Here is a 21,599-nt window from a genome sequence, read left to right on the forward strand (position 1 = left end):
GGGCAGCTAGCTCCCAGATAGAGAGTCTGAGGGAAATACAAAGGAGATGGTCTGACACCCCAGACTGCCATCTGGTGTTGGGTGGTGCACATGACAGAAAGAGTTGGTTACCTATGAATGAATGAACGAATGAATGAATGAATGAATGAATGATACATAGATGAAAGAAAGGATGGATGGATACTACCCCCTAAATGGCCCTTTGGAACCTCAAACTCTACATGACCTAAACTGAACTCATCATCTTTCCCAAAATAGATTTCCCCTCTCCCCAATTTCCCTATTTTTCGCTTGATGACTCCACCCGTTCTGATATAGTCTCGCTGTCTCAAAATGTCTGAGTTATCTCCTTTTCTTCTCTCTCCTTCATCCCCATATTCAGTCATTTGCCAAGTCCTAATGATTCAACCTCTAAAATACCTCTTACCTCTGACTCATCTCTTTTAAGTACTCCTACAAGTTTACCTAGAGCCCCCCTCCCATCTCCCTTGGATCATTATAACAGGAGTCTCTGGTTTTTGTCCAACCTAAGACATCTCCCACATAGCTTCCAATATAATCTTCCCAATGTATGTCTAACCCTATCCCTTCCCTGAAGACTCAGAAGCCTTCAGTGCTCATCATTGCTAGTCTGGCCGTTTTCACATCAGCTGAAGCATAATTCAACTGCAACCCTCCATTTTAAATCTGTATGTATCTCTCATCCTTAAATGTTTCTTGTGATTTCTTCATCACCAAAGGGTGACATTTAATGTCTCTACAATATGATTCCAAATTACCTTTCTGGGTTATTTCCCCCTGCCTCCTTTAAAGAACTTGATAGTCCCCAATCTCATCCTACCCATGTGCATTGATACAGGTCATTCCCCCCACTACCTGAAACACATTTCCTCTGCATCTCCATTTAGTGAAGCCCTTTTTTTCCTAAGGCCCAGCTCACCTGCCCCTTCTTCCAGAACAAATGCATGCCCGCCAACTCTCTATGATCCCTTCCTTCCCAAATATTACTGCAGCATATTATTTGGATTTCTCTGTTCCCATCATCCCACTCTACTTTGTATTTTATTGATCTGTATATTGCATACAGGATTGCGGATTGTATCTTAAAGCCCCATGAAAGAAGGAGCTTTTTCCACCTTTGTATTCCCAGGATCTGGCAGAGAGACTGGTATAGAAGGTGAAGAATTTTACTAATTTTAGTTATATATATTTATATTAAATTATTATTATAAATGTATATAAATTAATATATTATTTTATAAGAATATATTGTAGAAATTATTGTATGTGTATATATTTACACAGAAACATGTAATATATTTTATGTGTATAAAATATATGTATATATAAATATATGTGTATATATGTATATATGTATATATATGTATACCTACACATTCTTGTGCACATATATATATACATGTATATGGGATCTCACTAAATCTCTGCCTTAATCCATGATCAAAGCTTGGAGGTGATGCTGGCTTCTTGAAGGTTATGTCAAGAGAATCCAAGTTCTAGAAGTCTCCACAGATCAAGAAAGGAGCTTGAATCCAAGTGAGAGACTTGGGTCACTTTTCTCCCAAAATCACCTTAGCCATATTTGGAGCTATCTAGAGCTAGATGGGCCACAGGGTAATGGTTTTTTTGACCACAGTAACCCTGGAAGTTTACGGAACCAAATTAGAGAGGAGGTTGTTCTCTCTGTTGTTGGAGAGAATGACCACCCAGATGACATTAAATTTTCTTGTAGTTGAAGTTAGTACAGGATCAGAGGGAAATGGCTGGAAGGGATGTTAGAGGTCATCTAGTCAAGGGTCATAGATCTAGGACTGGCAAGGACTTCAGGGCCAATTGGTCCAACCCCTTCATTTTACCAATGGGGAAACTGAGTCCAAGAGAAGTTTGCTTATCTGTCAAAGGTCACATCATCACTAGTGAAGAGGAGGCAGAATTTGAACCCAGTTTCTCTGCCTCCAGAACCAGTACTCATTCCATTCATTCACTTGAAAGAGCATAATTACTGCATTCAATTTTGGATTCCCAATATGAATTGTAAACAAAAGGATAGGACTACAGATTATCAAAGAAAAAAATACCTTGGAGTTTATCTTAACCTCCTGTTTACTAAAAGAATTCATAACTGAACCAGCCAGTTAGCTGACCAGTGATTTGGAAAGAAGCAGAAGCAACAACTCATGAGGCTTAAACTCATGAGTTTAATTTCCTGAAATTTTTGTAGTGGTTTCATGTCATTGGTGAGGTAGTATTCATTTCAACGAGCATTTATTAAATGTCTGCTGCTTGCCTAGCACTGGGGAAACACAGACATAAGGAAGCAATCTCTTTCCTTAAAGAATGTGTGACATTCTACTAGGAAGAAACAACATTATGCAGGTAAATAAGTACATACATACCACATACATTTTTACATGGATATAACCACAAGCAGTTATTAAGCACCTACTGTATGTATTAAGCACTTATTATGTGTGCTAGGTTCTGGTGATGAAGACAAAAGTGGAAAGGATTCTCAGCCTAGAAGCAGAAGACCTGGTTACTAATTTCCTATCCTACTACTGGCTGTATGAACATGGGCAGGTCATTTAATTTTAATGTCTCAACATCTTCATCTGTAAAATGGGGAAATCTGCACTACCTACCTCGCAATGTTGTGAGGAAAGCCTTTTCCAAACCATATGGTGCTATTGGAATGGAAGTCATTGCTGTTCCTTGGACGTGAGATACCAACTATTGTCGCCATTACAGAACTCCATTGTCTTACTCATTGTAACTGTTTAATGGGCTCATCAAAGGCTCAGTGCTTTCTTTTTCAAACCACTCAAAGACTGTTTTCAGCATCCCAGATTCACAGGGCCATTAGGAGACCCTGGAAGACCAGCACAGGCAGAACAGAGGTCTGAGAGGCTGATGCGTACCTTGTTGGTTGGGAAATTGTTGATACCTCGACAGTGCTCTTCACATCCGAAGCTTTTGTTGGTGGTAATTTGTATGCCATTTTCTTGGTCTCCTCGATCCAATCCAGATAATAAGATACTCTAGAGAAAACGCTAGGGGAAATAGGTGCTACACACGGCGTGCCCCAGCTTGCAATGCCCACCTGTATCCATGTCTCTGAAAATTCACAAACAAGTGGACCTCCAGAATCCCCCTAAGGAAGAGAGAGAAATTGTTAGTAAGAATGGAGGCTACCAGGAATTGTGACAGGGGAAGTGTTTGGTTCAGTCCTGCCCATCCCCAAACAAGAGAATCACTGATCACAGGATCCTAGAATATCACAATAGAAGACTGTTTAGACTATAGAAAGTAGGAGCTGCAAGGGATCTTAAAGATCATGTATTCTAAGCCCCTCACTTTACAGATGTGGAAACTGAGGCTAAGAGTTGGGTCTGATCAATGTCCTGTCCAGCACTCTGCCTGCTGCAACATGAAGTCTCTTTTAGACTTGACCACGACAACCTAAAAAGATGTTGAACCTACTAGCATAGGTTTCTACCCAAGAGACTCATTCATTTATTCAAAAAATATTTATTAAGCATCAATTGTATACAATTAAGGCAACGAAGGAGTGTGAATTCCAGGTAAGCCGCAGACCCTGCCCTTAGGGAAGGCCAGGAATTTTTCTCCATGATTCTTTCTCTTCCCTCCCTTTCCTCTCCAGATTTCCTAGCCGTGAATCTATACTCCCTTCATAGTTTGGTTCAACCTGGTCTAAGATAGTAAATGAGGTAGCAGAATCACTGACCATAGGAATCTGAAGTCTCGAGTCTAATCAAAGTTCTAGCATTTACTACCCATGTCGCCTTGGAAACATGGCTTTCTCTCCCTGGGTCTTAGGTTCCTCCTTTAGAGATCCAAAAGATCCCTAAAGAGCCTTCCAATTCTAAAATCCTATGATTCTGAGGTTAAAGCTCAGAAAGAGGCCACTTTGCAGGTGATAGAGAGGGTCCAGGGATGGCTAAGAACTGAGGAGTAGGACAGATATAGAATTATAGCTGTAACCAAAATGGCAGACACCTTGACCAGATAGAGCTCTGAATTGTGCACTGAGTCTGGGGGCCCAGGAGGAATACAGATGATCACTCACCAGACAGATGGCCCTTTGATTGAGGATGTCCCCAGCACACAGCATGTTGTCCTGGATATCATATACTAAGCCGTCTGTCATCGGAACCTCATAAAATAAACTGCATAACTGATTGACAACAAGAGAGACTTCAGCCTCTTGGAGATAGCGTGCTGCTGGCTGTCTCCCTGTCAACAAGAAGATTTCAAAGTCAGAGCTCTAGGCCCAGGACTTGTCTTTCTCTGCTTACACAAAGAAATCTAAACTCTCCAGGTTTGGCCTTCAAGGTCACTGGCAGGCATATGCCTGACCTTGTCATCCACAAGTGATATTTCTCACAGGGACCCAGCACAAGCCTCTGTTTCAGGTAAGAAAGAATACAAGCTAATTAGGGAGCTAGGTGGTGCAATGGATAAGGCACTAATCCTGGAGTCAGAAAGACCTGAGTTTAAATGTGACCTTGGACACTTACTAGCTATGTGACCCTGGACAAATCACTTTACCTCTGCCTGCTTCAGTTTCCTCATATGTAAAATACAGATAATAACCTCTGAAAGTTGTTATGAGGACCAAATGAGACCATTGAAAAACACGTAGCACAGTGCCTGGCTAGTAGATTCTGTATAAAAATGAGATGAGGAGGAGGAGGAGAATGATAACTTGTGATTCTTGGTCTGGTTCCATCTCTGAGATTCTCCATAGACCATGCTTACCTCTAAGAATTCCCTCCCTCCTTTCTACCAAATTAAGAACTTTAATGCCTTAAAAACCTATCACCTCTACACACTTTCCCCAGGAAGCTTTTCCAAGTTAATGCCATCTGTCCAGACCAAACCTAGGCATGGAGTTTTTTAAGTGGAAGGAAATCACCAGGAACAACCAACCCCCTAATTACAGAGGAGGAAACTGCGGATCACCAGAGGAAAATGACCTAGCCCAGGGGTGGGGAACCTGTGGCCACCTGTGGCCTTCTAGGTCCTTGATTATGGCCTTTTGACTGAATCCAAATTTTACAGAACAAATCCTTTTATTAAAGTGATATCTCAACCCCTGACCTAGCCCATTATTGATAGAGCTCTAGAATCAATGGGCTTTGTCACAAACATTAAGTTAGGAGACCCAAGTGCTTTGAGGCTTCAGCTAACTGTGCCTACGTATAAAAGGCTGGGAATTTGACCAGGTAGGTAAAAGAGACAATGACCTTTCTCCCTAATTTAGATTTGTCTTCCTAATTTCTTTCCTGAATCATGTATATCAGAAAATGGACCAGTGGTTTTCAAACTTTTGGGTCTCCCTTTACACTCTAAAAAATTATTGAGGACCCTTCTTAAAGAACTTTTGTCTCCCTTGGCAAAGATACTGGAGTGATTTGCCCTTTCTTTCTCCAGCTCATTTTACATATGAGGAAACTGAGGCAAACAGGGTTAAGGGACTTGCCCAAGGTCACACAGCTAGAAAGTGTCTGAGGCCAGATTTGAACTCACAAAGATAAATCTTCCTGACTCCAGACCCAGTGCTCTAATCACTGTGTCACCTAACTGCCCCATAGGGACTTAATTACTACTTGATTTTATATATGTATATCTAATTATATATGTTATATATTATATAATATCATATAGCATATCATACTATATCATATCATATAATATTATATTACATCTTATCATTTTATACTACATTATATTATACTGTATTATATTACATTATATATATATATGTGGTTGGATAGAAGTTCATGATCTAAAGACCTGGGCACTTTCATAGACGGAAAGCTTAATATGGGTCAAAGAAATGACTCATATTGTGATTGTATTAGGTCTTCTCTAGAGTCTTTTTTTTCCAGTTCTAATGAGTTGATTGTTTTAATGAAAAAGGAAAAAAATCCAATAGATTTAGGCCATATGGACAGGAAAAAGAGAGTATATCCAGAAGGAGGAGAGTAATTGTCCCACGATCTGAGCACATCTGTCCATGCCATGTTTGGGGGAAAATGGTGGTAAGGTAGAGTGACTCCATAAGAGAAAGAGGAGATAGTAGGGGGAGCTGAAACCATGGTACGTGAAACTTACCTAAAGCTATTAGGGTTGTTTAGTCTCAGGAAGAGAAGGCCTATCAGGGCACAATCACTTTCTATAACAATCTTGAAAGTTATCATGTGAAAGGAGATTAGACTTGACACCAAAGGAGAGAACTAGAAGCAGGTGGTGGAAGGGTGATATGAAAAGGGAGTTACAAGAAGTCATATTTTAGTCCAATCCAAAGAAGGCTTTCTTTAGAACCATCCAAAAGTGTAATGGACTTCCTCAGTAGTCAGTAAGTTTCCCATTAAGTGGAGGTTTCATAACCACTCATAAGGGGTGTTTTAGAAAAGAGTGAAAAGTTTTAAGAGAGCCCAGCTTCCCTGTATTTCTATTAAAAAAGTAATAGAAATGTCCCCCTTCCTTATTAAAAGAAGAAGCAAGCTGCCATGAAGACTTCCCTCCATTTGCCCCCCTACCAAAAACAGAACGTTTTCAGAACAAGGAAACAATCAAAGACACGAGCAAACAAAAGAAAAATCTGACATAATGAATTAATAATTGGAATGAAAAGAACTAAGGCAAAGAGTCCAGAAGGAATATAACGTGAATGAACATGAGGGGCACCAGAAATGAAACTGGACCTCTCCTGAGGGACATCAACGCAGATAATAAAAACAGGAAATGAAATAACTAAATGACATGAACACAGAACAAAGCAAGATCACAAAAGAACGCAACCCCTTCAGAGCAGCCGAAAAAGAATATGCAGAAAATGAGGAATTCACTGAAAAATAGAATTCTGTGATTGGGGAACAAAGCAATAGGAAAAAATGGAACAGGAAAACAAGCCCCAAAACTACCGTTATTTGAAAATACTGTACGGCTCTTTTTAAAATAAAATGGCAGATATGGAAGATGTTGCTCTGAGAAATAGTCTATTTGGCTCCAAGAAAAATGCAAAGAAAAGGGAAGTCTCTTAGGAAATTGTACAAAAAAAAATTTCCCTGACATATTTAAATGAGATAACAGATTATAAATTTATAGAATTCACAGAACATCCATCAGGGATCCATTCACATAGAAACATCTGCGTCAAACTCCAAGGCTACAATGACAAGATAATTTTTTAGACAACCAAGAAGAAATATATCACATGTAAAAATGTGTCAATTCTATTGCTCTGGATTTTTACCCAAGTCAAGGAATATTAGAAACAAATAGAACATGATATAATGCAAATCAAGAGAAATTTAGTTTAATTCCAAAATTAGTCACCCAGCAAAACTGACCATGTCTTTGAAGACAAAACTTGGTAAGTTAAAAGCCAATCATAATCCCCGAAGTGGAAACATGCATATATGAAACATCAAGAAACCAGCATATCCGTGGCAAATAGAATGAAACTCAAAAACTTGAATAGCTGATGATTAATCGTCTAAATTCTAAAGATAACAGAACAATAACAAGAATACAATGCCTTTGCAATGGACTCACCATAGGGGGAGTCATCACTTTCATTGTTTTAGCAGGCAAAATTTGCTCAAAGATTCTATTTAAAAAACAAACAGGCTAGGGGATCACTGCTTCTTTAGGAAGTGGTTCCCATCCTTTAAAGGATTAAAGTGTGTTATATACTTCAGGGAACAGGGGGAAGAAAATTATATTTGAGAGGGGTCAGGGTATCTTTTAGGTCCAGACTTTTCCACAAAGTCTAAATTGAGACATCCTGTCATAAAGCAGAGACAGTGAGGCGAGGGCATGAACTTAAGGGTTACCTAATGGTCCCTTAGATTAGGCTGGCTTTAACAGCTGGACCATTTCCTAGACACAGGACAATACTTAAGGTTAAAGAGGAGGTGAGTGGGGTGGGGGGAGCAGCTTACTGAAATACATTCTTCCTTATTGCAAGGCTCTTGAAAAAGATAGCTTTAAAATAGAGGTACTTACACCACACTGGTTTCTACAGATGACAACAAAACGCCAGCATTGGTTTGAACAACAACTATTTTAACGTAATGACCATAATGGGATAATAAATTAAGAGCACTTTTTTTTTATTAACAAGAAAATTACACAGATTGTCTTGAGTTAAAAAAGGGAAAAAAGAGGCAGTAAATTAAAGAAAATAGAGAAATAAATTGATTATCATTGTTACAGAGGAAGGAGGGGAAGGAAAAACCAAGGAAGTAAGTAGCATGGGACGGATATAAAGTTCCAGAGAACAACACTTTCATCTCAAACAAGGGGGAAGCTTTCCCTTCGAAAAACTTGGTTAAAATTCATAGTTTTTTTTCTCCTTTCTAATTCTTTTTCAATTTAAGGCCCTTTTTATTAGTTTTTCAATACTTCAGGAAAATGTATTTTTTACTAAGCTTTGCCATGTACACTCCATCTTTGGCCTGTCCTTTCCATATTTTAAGTCATAGTACACAAATCCAGATCTCATTCTCATATACCATCTTTTTTAACCAATAGTTCATTTCTCAAATTTTCCTCTTGCTTCCAAATCCCTTGTTCCACATTTGCAACAGAGATGGAAACACCCTATAGTCTGCATTTTCTTATAGAAGGCTTTATAATACTTACTGATCTTTCTAGATTCTTTCTGGTAGTTTCATATATCCCAACATGACAGGGATAAGAATAGTAGTAGTCATCAGGTTTGACAAGTTTTGAAAGGTTCTTGTCTCTGATACGTGTGATGGCAAGACGGCAGCTATTTCATCAGTATCAGATTATATCCCTTTCTTACAAAATAAAATAATATAATAACGCATGGTAGATGATAATCCAAAGTTAACAGCTATAACCCTTAATGTAAAAGGATAGAAATTTCTCATAAGAAAAAAAAACATACAATGGAATACTCAACAATATGTTGCCCATAAAAAAATACATAATGCACAAAAACACGTGTAGATTTAAAAGTAGAGTGCAAAACAGAATTTACATATGTAAACTTAATGACATAGTCATCAAATTTATAAAAAACATTCCTTCCCAGCTTGGTTTAGATGCCATCTGAGGATCCATCTAAACTTTGAAACACCATCGTTATTTCCATTTCTTCCTTCAAAGACCTGAGATCTCCAGGATCAAATGGAATATCTTTTGTCTGGCTTTTAAGGACCTTCCTACCTTCTTACCCTTCCAACCGTCTTACAATTTAAACTTTTCCCTGCCCTTGTCTCTAACCCACTCCTAACATATTTTATGATCCAGTGACCTCTTTTCTCTCCCTCAGACTACTCAGTCCATTTCTTAACTTTTTTTACATTTTCAGTGACTTCCTCCCATTCCTGGAACTCTCTTCCTCCTCATGTCCATCTCCTGGCTTCCCTGGTTTCCTTCAAGTCTCAACTAAAATCCTCCCTCCTGCAAGAAGCCTTTTCTGATCCTCCCTTAATGCTCGTGCTTTTTCTCTGTTGATTATCTCAAGTTTCTCTTAAATATACTTTGTTTGTACATAGTCTTTAACACGATGTCGCCTTCATCAGATTGTAATCTTTTTGAGAGTAGGAACTGGCTTTTACCTTTCTTTGTATACTCAACTCTTAGTACAGTACTTGGCAGATACTAGGTGCTTAATAAATGCTTGTTGACGGATTATTTTACTTACCTATTTCTGTGAGAGTACCCCAACCTGTCATCCAGCAAGAAGATTTCCCTTCATGATATAACCCAGGAGTTGGCAGGCAAATAGGGAGGATGTATGGGGAGAAGTCAACTGAATATCTCAGTTCCAACAGGGCAATGTCATTTCCAAGTGGGTGATTCTTGGTAAAGTTTGGGTGTCTGAAAATCGTTCTCACTGAGGCCTGGACAGAATGACTGTTTCCCTCATACAACTTCATGTAGCCCACAAAGACTGTATACATACTTGGATTAGTGGACCTGCAGGGAAAAGAAAGACCTCACATTACTATTGAATATGGCCAAGGCTTTTGAAGTGAATCATCATGTGAGTCATAGAATTTCATAGGTTGAAAGTACTTCAGACATTATCTGGTCTGATCCTACCCAAATCTCAGTTCTGTCTCTAGAAGTGATCACCCAGCTTCCAATTAAAGAGCTTCCACAATGGAAAACTCCATTAAGCCTGCTCTTTCTTCCCTCCCCCAACCACTGCCAAGCCTACCCCATTTTGAGGATGGTTCCAATTGGAAGTTCTTCCTTATGTTAGACAAAATATGCCTGTCTGAGATTTTCAGTCATGTCTCCTGGTTTTGTCTTCTACAACCAAGAATAAAGTCTAATCATTCTTTTATATAAAAATATTTGAGGTATTTGTGGACAGCAATTATGTCCTCACTAAAACAATGGATTTTCATAGGACACAATGTCCAGGCCTCTTAGTGTCATGATAATTTTTCTCTGGACACTCCAAGGTAGCTACAGATTATGTAGAGCTGGGCACAGTATTACATGAGAAATGAACAGAGTACAGGGAGTCCCTTGGTCTGGACATTAAGGCCCTCTCAAGGAAAACTTTTTTTAAAAAATTATTATCACGTCATATGGTTGATTAATTAATACTGGGCTTGTGGCTCACTAACACCCTCAGATATCTGATACATAAATTCAGGCACATACCACTACCTTGTACGTTTAATTTGATTTCTCTTAAATATAAAACCATACATTTATCTTTATTCAATTTCATCTTTAAAAAAATTTATTGATATCTTTTGGGGTTTTTTTTACACCTTCATAATTATCACCAGTATCCCTCCCTCTCCCAGATCAATTTCATTTCATGAAAGTTAGCCCATAATTCTAGTCTGTTAAAATCTTTTTTGGATTCTGATGATCTTGTGTAAAGCGTAACTTATCCCTCTGAGTTTCGCAAAGTTGATAAATCGGCATGCATGCCTTAATTCAAATGATTGATTTACAAGCATGTTATCTATCACAGGACAAGGACATTGGGGGCATTCTAGGGGAGACAATTTTCCAAGTAGACGTCAACCAGACTACTCTTTGGGTCTAATCTTTCACATTCTCATGCATCTAACTGCATGGTCACAGCCCACAGTTCTTCACCTTGTTCATGAAGAAATTGTGAGAGACTGTATCAAATACCTGGCTAAAACCCAGTGATGCTGTGTCTTTGGCATTTTCCTCATCTACCTGTCCAGCCACCTTGCCAAAAAATGAAATGAGATTGAAAGCAGAATAAGCATTTTTATAGTACCTTCTATGTGCCAAACATTGTGCTAAGTGCATTGCAAATATCCTTTCATTCAACCCTCATGACAACCCTACAAGGTAGGAGCTGTTGTTATCCACATCTTACAGCTGAGGAAACTGAGGTTAAGTGACATGCTCAGGATCACACAGCTAGTAAGTATCTAAGGCAGGATTTGAATTCAGGTCTTCTTAATTCCAAGCCCAGTACTCTATGCCCTGCACTACCTAGCTGCCTCTAAGTTAGAGTGGTATGACTTGTTCTTGATTGATTTATGCAGGTTGTTAGTGATCATAGCCTTCCCCTCAAAATGCTCACCAACAAACCCTTTAATAATAACATTTTTAGAATTTTGCTGGAAATTAAATCTCATTGGTCTAAATGTTGAAGACTCTTTCATAGCAAAACATGGAATTTCTATTTTTTAAGTAGAAATTTAAATTTCTATTTTTTAAAAATGTTCTATTTTTTAAAAAATTGGTAATTTGGATTTTTACACCTCTTTAATTTATTTATATATACCTTCTCTTCTCCCCTGTGTTATCCCAGATAACACAAAATGATAAAGAAAGGCAAATTACCAAAACTAACCAACGCATCAACCAGATCAGGCAATGTACATGGTGTTCCACATTAATAATTCCCTACCTCAGCAAAGAAGCAAACTTGACAGGAGATGTTTTTTTTCTCATCTCTTCTTTAGCATCAGACTTGGTCTTTATAATTACACAGTGTTCAGTTGCATTGGAGGGTGGGGGGAGGGTGGTGGTGGTGGTATATTTTTAAAGAAGGATTTATTTCTTTTTTATGCGCTGATACTCTGTCTCTCCCATTGCCACCCCTTCCACCCTATTCACTGAATATAAACAACCAAACAAACCTTATCAAAAATATTTCTAGTCCAACAAAACAAATTCCCATCTTAGCTATGCCCCAAAATAATCTCCACATTTTAAATTCATTGGCTTTCTTGTAGAAGGCGTTATATAGTTCATCCTTAGTCTTGAGAACTTGCAGGCGACATTCTAAAGTTGTTTTCCTCTACAATGCTGTTGTAATTATATGAATTGCTGTCATGGTTCTGCCTACTTTGCTCTGCGTCCATTCATAGAGATCTTCCTTGTTTCCTCTGAAAATATCCATCTCATCATTTCTTATGGCATAATAATAGTCTATTGCATTCATCTACTATGATTTGTTTAGCCATTCCATGTGGAATACCATAATCTCCAGTTTGGGACTACTACAAGAAGAATTGTTAAAAAATATTTTTATACATTTGGGTTCTGTTCCCCTTTTGATTTCTTTGGGGTACAGGTCTAGTATTGATATAGCTGGATCAAAGAAGTGGCAGAGTTTACTAACTTTGGGGGCATAGAACCAAATTATTTTCCAAAATAACTGTAACAATTCTCCTACAACAGTGCTCTGGTGTGCCTATCTTCCCATGGCCCTTTTAGCATTCGTTATTTTCCTCTTTTGTCATCTTTGCCAATATAACAGTTGTAAGGTAAAACCTCAAAGTTGCTTTAATTTGTATTTCTTTAACTGTTAATGATTTAGCATATTTTTTCATATAGCTGTTGTATTTCTTCTTTTAAAACTGTCTGTTCACATTCTTTAACCATTTGTCTATCAGGAGACTCAGTTTTAGAAATTTAAATGAGTTCCTTATGTATCTGGAATGTGAGGCCTTTACCAGAGAAATCTGCTGCAAAATTATTTCTCATTTACCTATTCCTTTTCTCATTCTAAGTACATGAGATTTGCTTGTATAAAAGCTTTAAAATTTTTTATATCAAATTGTATTTTGTCCATTTTATCTTATGTGATCCTCTTCATTACTATTTGATCACGAACTCTTTCCCTATCCATAGACCTGAAAAGCAATTTTTCCTTGCTTGTCTAATTTGTTTGTGATATAACCTTTTACAGTGAGACCATGAATAAATTTGGTATATGGTATCTTGGTATGTGGTATGAGATGTTAGTCTGAATCTACCAGACTGATGACCAGCTTTCCCAGTACTTTTTGCCAAATAGTGAATTTTTCCCTCACTAATTGGAATATTTGAGTTTATCAAATACAAAGAAAGCTACTGTGTCTATTTGCTTCCACTGATCAACATTTCTTCCTTTGGAAAAAAGTTAGTATTAAATCATTTTAATGATTATTGCTTTGTAGTACAGTTTTAAATTTGGTAGTTATAGACCCTCTTCCCACTTTTTTCATTATTGCTCTTGAGATTCTTGACCATTTGTTCCTCTAAATGAATTTCACTATTATTATTTCTAGCTCTATAAAATATTTTTGGATATTTGATTTGCACAGCACCAAATAAGTAAAATAATTTAGGAAGTTTTGTTATTTTTTATTATGTTGGCTTTAACTACCCACAAGCAATTAATGTTTCTTCAATTATTTAGGTCTGTCTTTAATTCTGCAAAGAGCATTTTACAATCAGACTCATACAGCTCATGAATGCATCTTCACAGATATATGCTGAAATATTTTAGAGCTTCTCTAATTATTTTGAATGAAATTTCTTTTTCCAGAAACTTTTCTGTCATATTTTGCTGACGAGAGACAGGAATGCTTGTGATTTATTTGGATTTCTTTTATATCATGCGACTTTATTGTTTTGATGAATTTTTGTTGGCTCCTCAAGGTTTTCTGAGTAAATCATTGTAGTGTCTGAAAAAAGATGATAATTTTGTTTCCTCTTTGCCTATTCTTATTCTCCCAATTTCTCATTTTATATCCCTTCCCTTTTTTCATCAGACTCATATAAATAGTTATCTACACTTTCTTTCTTCTCTCTCCCCAATCCTTTGCAATATGGTTTCTGACCTCATCACTCAATTGAAATTGATCTCTCCAAAGTTACTTCCAGAATATTCCTTTGCCACCATCAATCAACAACTGCTCATCCTTTAATGTTCACTCTATTAAAAATTTGCACTTATGTGCACCATGGTTACTGTTATCTAACGCCCCCCAGGCCATTCTCTCTTTCTCAAGGAGTTCCACACTTTGTTCACTGTCTTCCTTTTCCACTCAACTCCTGACTTTTTACTTTATAAGAGTCTTCAACTTTGCTTTTGATGATCTCTCAAACATCTTAACTTCTCCCTTTCTAATTTTCTTCATGTCCCATAGCCTATGTGTCCACCTTACATTATTGGTGTGCAATTTTTTGTTCACAGATGATTGTGCACTTAATGCAGTCTCTGAGGCCTCAACAAAGTATGGATCTATTTTTTGCCACTTGTGCTAATTTTGACCTGATTAACACCAATAAAAACCAGAAGTTCATCAGTCAACACTGCATTATCCATATGTAGAACCATTGCTTATAACAAATAAAGGAATTTTGCATGCTGTGGCTAAGTTCACTTACTTTGGCAATACACTTTTAGACTGGCACATCAAACTAAAGATTAGATAGCTGGAAAAGTATCCAGAGACGGGCAAGAAACCCAAGGGTGAAGAAACCTCAAATGCCATATGAGGACAAATTAGGGGAAGTGGGAAATTTTAGCTGGAAAAGTTAGCTGTTTTCAAGGATTTGGAGGGTTATCAAGTGAAAAATGTGACCTCCTTGAAATGAACTCATACAGCAGAGGCAGGGGCAATGAGTGGAAGTCAGAAAGAGGCATGTTTAGGGCTAATGTCAGGAAACTCATGCTAATCGTTAAAAGTAAAAATGCTGGCTAAAAGTAGAATAAGTCACTTGGAGGGGTGAGGAGATATCCTTTATTGTATGAATAGCATGCCTTCTGAGCTCACTCTCTCATCTCCTACTAGCCTTGGAAGCCAATCCCATTGGGTGTTCTCTCTCCAACCTTCACAGTTCCCTGGAGGGCAGACACACAGCAGGCCTCCAGGGTCTTCTCTGAAACTTTTCCCACTCCAAAGGGTCAGTTGGGGCTTGGGATGTCCTGGTGAAGCCTTTGAGAACTACAGTTATTGCTACACCACAATACAGGGTCAGAAGGGGACTTTAGTGAGTGATTGAATGGATGGTTTCTATTAAGTGCCTACAATATGTCAGGCATTGTTAGATGCTGGGAGTATAAAGACAAAAAGATTGTGGTCCTTGATTCAAGGAGCTTATATTCTACCATAAGGACACAACTCATATAGAGTGGAGTGACCAGGGAAGGAGTTTGCGTCTGAATCACAGTGGGTTGTGAATGGAGACTTGGGGTAGTTGATTGTCAAGTCCTTTTCTGTAACATGGGTAGTAATGATTGATTGCTATTTCCAGAGCAAGGATGGGGTTGGGGGGAACAGAGAAGGGAGGGAGAATGATGTTTGTTAAGTTAGCTTTTTGTTTTTCCTTGTAAATCTATTTGAGTCTCATTTATACAACTACAGCTGCTTGACTACAGTAGCTACTTACCTGTTGTCAATGGCCTGAGCCAAAGCAATAGACAAAGCTCTCATGAGTTTTCCAGGAAATCCAAGTCCACTATATTCTCTCCCACCCCAAGTTCTCCTCCCCCCATCCAGGGCCCATCTCCGCCCCCCCCCCCACATACACACACACAATAGTCACTCACTTTTGGAAGCAGTGGGCTGCTGTGAGCACCCATTGGGAGTCAATAAGAGATCCTCCACAAATGAATACTCCTATATACCACAGGCTGACTTGCCAAGGCCACTTCCCCTCAGGAGCAGACTGGCCCCCCATAATTTTCCCTGACAACTGGGGCTTCCCGCACACTGTGTGGAAAGAAACAACAGGAGAGAAGAAATTAGGGGCACCAATAGGCCAAAGCCATGAGCTTGACACTAGTACAAAGTTGGATTGACTCAGAGACCATGAAGTTTGTTCTCCCTATCAAGGACAAGGCTGACCATTTCTATGGCATGATTTAGGAAACCCCTCCAAATCCAACACACACCTTTGCCCCCAAAAGGAGTATGGAGGAAGAGCTGGGTTGAAGAACCAGAAAACCTGGGTTTAAGTCCCCACTTTCATCACCTCTCTGACCCTCAGTTTCCTCCCCTATAAGTGGGTTAATAATACTTGCACCAACATGGCTATTAGGGAAGTTTGTTTTGTATGACTTCACATGTATAACTGATTTTACATTGTTCGCCTTCTCACCGGGTGTGGCAGGGGCAGGAGGGAGGGAGAGAATTTGGAAATCAAATTTTTTTTAAAAATGGATGTTACAATGTTGTCATATGATTGAGAAATATTTAATAAAATATAAAAAATAAACTTGCACCACCTATTTCATAAGTTTCAGGAGGAAAAGGACTCTCAATTTCCTCCTCATAAATGGAATTAGTGATACTTGCATAAGTTTGGGAAGGAGAGAAGCTTTGGAAAGTGGGCTGTGCTCTAGAAATGTGAATCATAGGTAGCAATCTGCATCATGAGAGAGAGAATGCACATGGAGGAGGTCATGAATCATGTAAGAAATAGTTCATTCTCATGGTAAGGAGCATATAGAATTAGAAGAGAATTCCGTAATTAGAAGAGAAAAAGGGAAGTTGGTCACCCTAGAATTGGACCTTGAACTGAGGCCTGAACAAAGAAAGATGGCACTCAAGAGAGGTAAGTGTCATGTAGTAGACAAGAGTCAGGAGGCCTGGGCTCAAATCCCATGTCTGACACGGTCACTGGGTGATAAGAGATGAGACACTCAGCCTTTCAAGAGCCTCTGCTTCTTCATCTCTAAAATGGGGATAATAAATGACCTGCATATCCTCTACTTCACAGAGCTGTTGTGAGGATAGAATTTTGTAAGACTGAAAGCACCACTGGGAGATGCCTAAATAAATCCTGGCTCATGGATGGAATGGAATATTACTATACTATAAGAAACAAGCAATGAAGGCTGTGGAGAAGCACATGAACAGATGCAAAATGAAATCAGGGAAGTCATTTTATGGAAATATTACAACAGCCTACATGGAAAGAAGTAGAAACAATAATAAAAATAAAAACCAGGTATTCTGAAGTGATGGTGACCAAGCTTGACGCCAAAGAAAAGGCATGAAAAGGTATCTCCCTGCCTTCCTTGGAGAGATAGAAGATTACGGATATGGAGCAGTACATAAAATGCCATAATGGATTGATATGTTGACTAGTCTTACTGAACAGGTTTTTTTTAAATCTTTTTGAATTGATCATTGTAAGGAATGGTGATGGGAAAGGGTACATTGAGATACAAAGGAGATGTAAAAACAAAAGATATCGGTAAAAGTTGAACTGCCTGAAGGAAACTAAAGTAAATAGGGTCCAGGGTCCAGCAGCTGTAATCATTATTGCTAACCTTTCCGGTCAGTGGAAAAGATTTTCTGGAAAATTGATGATTCTGTGTGTACCCATGTTCTGGTTCACTTCCCTGGATTCCAGGTTCTTGGCTTCTATTCTCCATTCCTACTTTTCGTACCCTGACACCTTGCTTCCTTCAGTACTGTCTTGGGTTCTTCTTCCATCTGTGACCTCAGACTCCCCCTTCCTTCTCTGATTCCATTATTTCTCTTACTCTAAACACACACACACACACACACACACACACACACACACACACACACACACACACACACACACACAGTCGAGCCTTGCCTGCTTTCAGTGACCAGTGCTCACTGAATTCTTGGGCATCCTGGTCCCAGACCCCAAGGAGCGATTCTGGAAGAGAGATAGGTCTTACCTTTATCAAGGTTGCTACCATAGGATCCTGCTGTCAGAACATTCAGGAAAAGAAGGGACAAGAGGAAAAAAAGACAGATGAGAGGAGGCATCTACAGCTGCCCGTAAGGGTCTGATTTGCTTGACATTTGTCCCTTCTAACACATCCAAATCCTACCTTGTCTATTACCCCCCCTGCCAAGTTTCCTCCCCTCTTCCCCTCCAACCCATCTCCTGACCCACCTCTCCCAGGTATCACTATTTTCTCTTAGTGATCTAATCTCAACATCTGCTTTCCCCAACCTAATACCTTTTTCTGCCAATAAAATGTATGCTCTTTGAAGGCAGAGATTGTTTAATTTTTGTCTCTGTGTCCTCATCAACTCATGCAATGACTGATATATGATAGACATATAATAAGTGCTTGTTGATTGACTGAGTCCTCTCCTTCCCAAGCCTCATCGCAGCATTGATCCTCACAGAGCATAGACTCTGGTAGGGCCTCCCAGGCTAGAAAGGGTTTGAGTGTAGCCCTTGCCCAGCCACAGAAGACCAGGCTAATAGCCTAGCTCTGAATTATGTTTGGCCATGCAGGATGAGAAAACTCAGGCATGGAAGGGTCACAGGAGCACAGGTTTAAAGCTAGAAAGTAATCATCAAGTGCAACCTTCTCATTTGACATGGGAGAAAACTGAGTCTGAGAGAGATAAAGTAACTTGCCCAAAGACAAGCAGCAAGTAAGAAGCAGAGCCCAAAATTGAATCCAGGACTTCTGACTCCAAATCCATCCCTCTTCCAACCACACCATGAAATACCCTTATAATGTATCTGCAACCCTTCTCCATATTAGACTCCAGTCATTTCAGTCATGTCCAACACTTCATGACCCCACTTGGGATTTTCTTGGCAAAGATACTGGAGTGGTTTGCCATTTCCTTCTCTGGTTCATTATGCAGGTAAGGAAACTAAAGTAAATAGGGTCCAGGGTCATACAGCAAGTAAGTGTCTGAGGCTGGATTTGAACTCAGGTCTTCCTGACTCCAGGGTCAGTGCTCTATCCAATCCTAGCTTCCCCTTTGGGTTTTGCACCAACTTGCCAATATGAGGTGAGGTCTGCCCATCCTGAACCACGCCATCTAGCCTAACCCCAGCCCCTTCAGGGCACAGACTAGAATCTTCCTGCTGCCTCTGGGGTGGCAGCCCTTCCCAACAAGCAATGCTCAGGATCAACATTGATGGTACTGTAACAACGTAGCATCTAACAATAACTGGAGCATCTGTCTCCCCTCCCCAACCTGCCTCTCAATGAATTTGCCCCAGTTATCAAAATTCCTAATTATGGTTCTGTGTGCATTAGAGGTGCTATAAATACTCTGTAAAGTCTTGGTCTTCTAAGAACACCTGCTTGCCACCAGATGTTCTAGAGTATCCTTTCCCCAAATCTCTAATTATCCCACCCTTCTTTTCCATACTTATGACTAAGGCTCTTTTTTTAAAGATACTCAGAACCTGATATAATGAGGAGAATGGAAGAGAAATAACAAAGAGAGAAAAAATGATGAGAGAGGAGTGAGGAGGAGATGAGATAATAGGAAAAGAAGAGAGAAAAATGTAAGAGATAAGTAGGAAAAACAAGTTGGGAAGAAGAGAGAAAATGAGTGAAGGGAAGGTAATGAGGAGTGATAAATAGCAGCAAGGGGTGAGAGAATGGAAGCGGCATTGAAATAAAGGGAGGAATGAGAGAAGAGAAAGAGGATGAGAGATGAAAGGGGGGGGCGGTTCATCTGAGATACTTGGAAGAGAGAGAGAACAAACCACAGTGTGAAATAATAGGAAGGTTTGAGATGAGAACACAGGTGATACAATGGAGACCAGATAAGAAGAGTGAAGCCATGTGAGGAAGGAGGGATAACCAGAAGAGATGAGATGATGGGAGATAATGAGATCCTGGGAGAAGGGGTGAGAAGTCCCAGGACATCAAATGCCTTAGCTCCTAGGACCTGTGTCTTCATTCTACCCTTCTAGTAGAGCTTGATCATTCATTGCATCTCAGCACTACTTACCTTCTTCACCTTATGATCTGAAATTCTCATTTCCAATTATAATCCCCTATCCTTCCACTTGTCTTTTTCTCTCCCTCTCCCATTCTGCCATTCCCACCCCCCATCTCTCTGTTTCTCTCCCTGCCTCTTTCTTCCATCTTTCTCTTTTTTTCTCTCTCTCCCTCCCTTTCTATATGTTTCCTCCCTCCCTGTCTCTGTCCCTCCATCTCTCTCCCTCTTATTTCCCCCCATCTTTCACCCCCTTTTTCTCTCCCTCCCTCCTTCTCTCTCTCTCTCTCTCTCTCTCTCTCTCTCTCTCTCTCTCTCTCTCTCTCGTAACAGGAGGGAAACAGAAGGCTGCATGAGAGAAGGCTGTGAGACAGAAGGAGGGAAATAATGGCAGGAGGTGTGTTCACAAAAAGGAGATCAGAAGGAAGGAGGGAAGGAGAAAACAAAGGAGGGTGGGTGCAGAGGAAGGGGTCATTGGGAAGGTGAAACAAACACAATGCTAATCACAGTGGAGGGGAAGGGTGAAAGGGGGTGTGAGATAACAGAAGTCGGGGGGGGGAGCTTGTAAGAAGGGAGGTGGATTAGGGGAAAAGATAACTAGAAGAGGCGAGGTTGCAGGAAGTCTCACCTGGTGCCAGCAGCAGCAGCAGCAGGAAGGAGGGCAGGAGCCCCAAGCCCCCCGGGGCAGAAAGGCTCAGACATGAACAAGTGCCCATGGCCAGTCCAGGGTTCCCTGTCTCTCCTGGCAGCTCCTATGCTCTTGTGGTAACTGACTAGATGTGCTCAGGTCCTTCTAGAGAGCGCCCCCTATGCCTGGGGTGGGGCATAACTGAAGGGAACTCGGTCTCACCAGGTCAGTGCATGGCTGTTCCTCATATCCCCCACCATCCCTCTTCCCCTTCAGCACCAGTATTCCCTAGTAGCTCATCCTTGTCTTGACTCCACCTGGCCCCCAAACTGCCCGCAACGCCTGCAGGGGCCACACCATCTGGAGGAAAACATGGTGGTTTAACAGAAAGTGTATTGAACTTGAAGTCAGAAAAGCCAGTTTTTGAGTCCTCAGCCTGGCTCCATGATTTCTATCTCCACGACCTCAGATCGCTTAATTTCTAATGCTTCGGTTTCCTTTCTGTAAAATGAAAGGGCTGAACTAGGTGGCATCTAAAATCTCTTCTAGCTCCTTATTCTACAGTCCTGTAAACTCTCAGGGAACTCATTGTCTAAGAAGAAAATAGCTCATGTCTTGAAGGGCCCCTGGTTGGAAGAGTCAGGCCATACTATGGGAGAGCTGCTAGTCTGTGGGAAGACATGTCTTCTCACCTCAGGGAGCCCCTGTTCTGACATCCCTCTACCCTCAGGGAACCCTGAGCTGCAGCAAATTATAACCCCTAACCTCTAACCATCTTTGTCCTTGGATAAGGAAAACAAGCCCTAATTTCAAGTGGTGAGATGGAGTCATAAACTTGACCATCCAGGATCTCTGAGTCTGATTTGAGGAAACTCAAATTTCTTTGCCATCCAGTCAAAATTTGGGGCTGCTGGCCAAGGTGCCCAAAAGACACCTTAATATCATTTTTAAAGATTGAAAAATTT

General features: G+C 39.9%; 1 protein-coding gene across 1 annotated transcript; it reads right to left on the reverse strand.

Moving 5' to 3' along the window:
* Positions 1-2,777: 2,777 nt before the first annotated feature.
* On the reverse strand, positions 2,778-20,793 carry LOC140522365 (serine protease 38-like). The gene is made up of 6 exons (XM_072637725.1): positions 20,635-20,793; positions 17,978-18,004; positions 15,866-16,028; positions 9,731-10,005; positions 4,109-4,275; positions 2,778-3,172 (listed from the first exon to the last, which is right to left on the reverse strand). Exons 1-6 carry the CDS (start codon positions 20,720-20,722, stop codon positions 2,870-2,872), a joined length of 1,023 nt encoding a protein of 340 aa, XP_072493826.1. The 5' UTR covers positions 20,723-20,793; the 3' UTR covers positions 2,778-2,869.
* Positions 20,794-21,599: the final 806 nt, after the last annotated feature.

Source organism: Notamacropus eugenii, chromosome 1 (assembly GCF_028372415.1).
Source record: "Notamacropus eugenii isolate mMacEug1 chromosome 1, mMacEug1.pri_v2, whole genome shotgun sequence".
Lineage (NCBI taxonomy): Eukaryota > Metazoa > Chordata > Mammalia > Diprotodontia > Macropodidae > Notamacropus > Notamacropus eugenii.

Bases quoted from the DNA above. Each gene is read 5' to 3' on its own strand.
- LOC140522365 (XM_072637725.1), bottom strand. From the start codon at position 20,722: ATGGGCACTTGTTCATGTCTGAGCCTTTCTGCCCCGGGGGGCTTGGGG. The intron at 10,006-15,865 runs GTGAGTGACTAT...TTTTCCCTGCAG, and splicing joins GCAGCCCACTGCTTCCAAAA to GTCCACTAATCCAAGTATGT. The intron at 4,276-9,730 runs GTAAGTAAAATA...TCTTGTTGACAG, and splicing joins GGGTACTCTCACAGAAATAG to GGAGACAGCCAGCAGCACGC.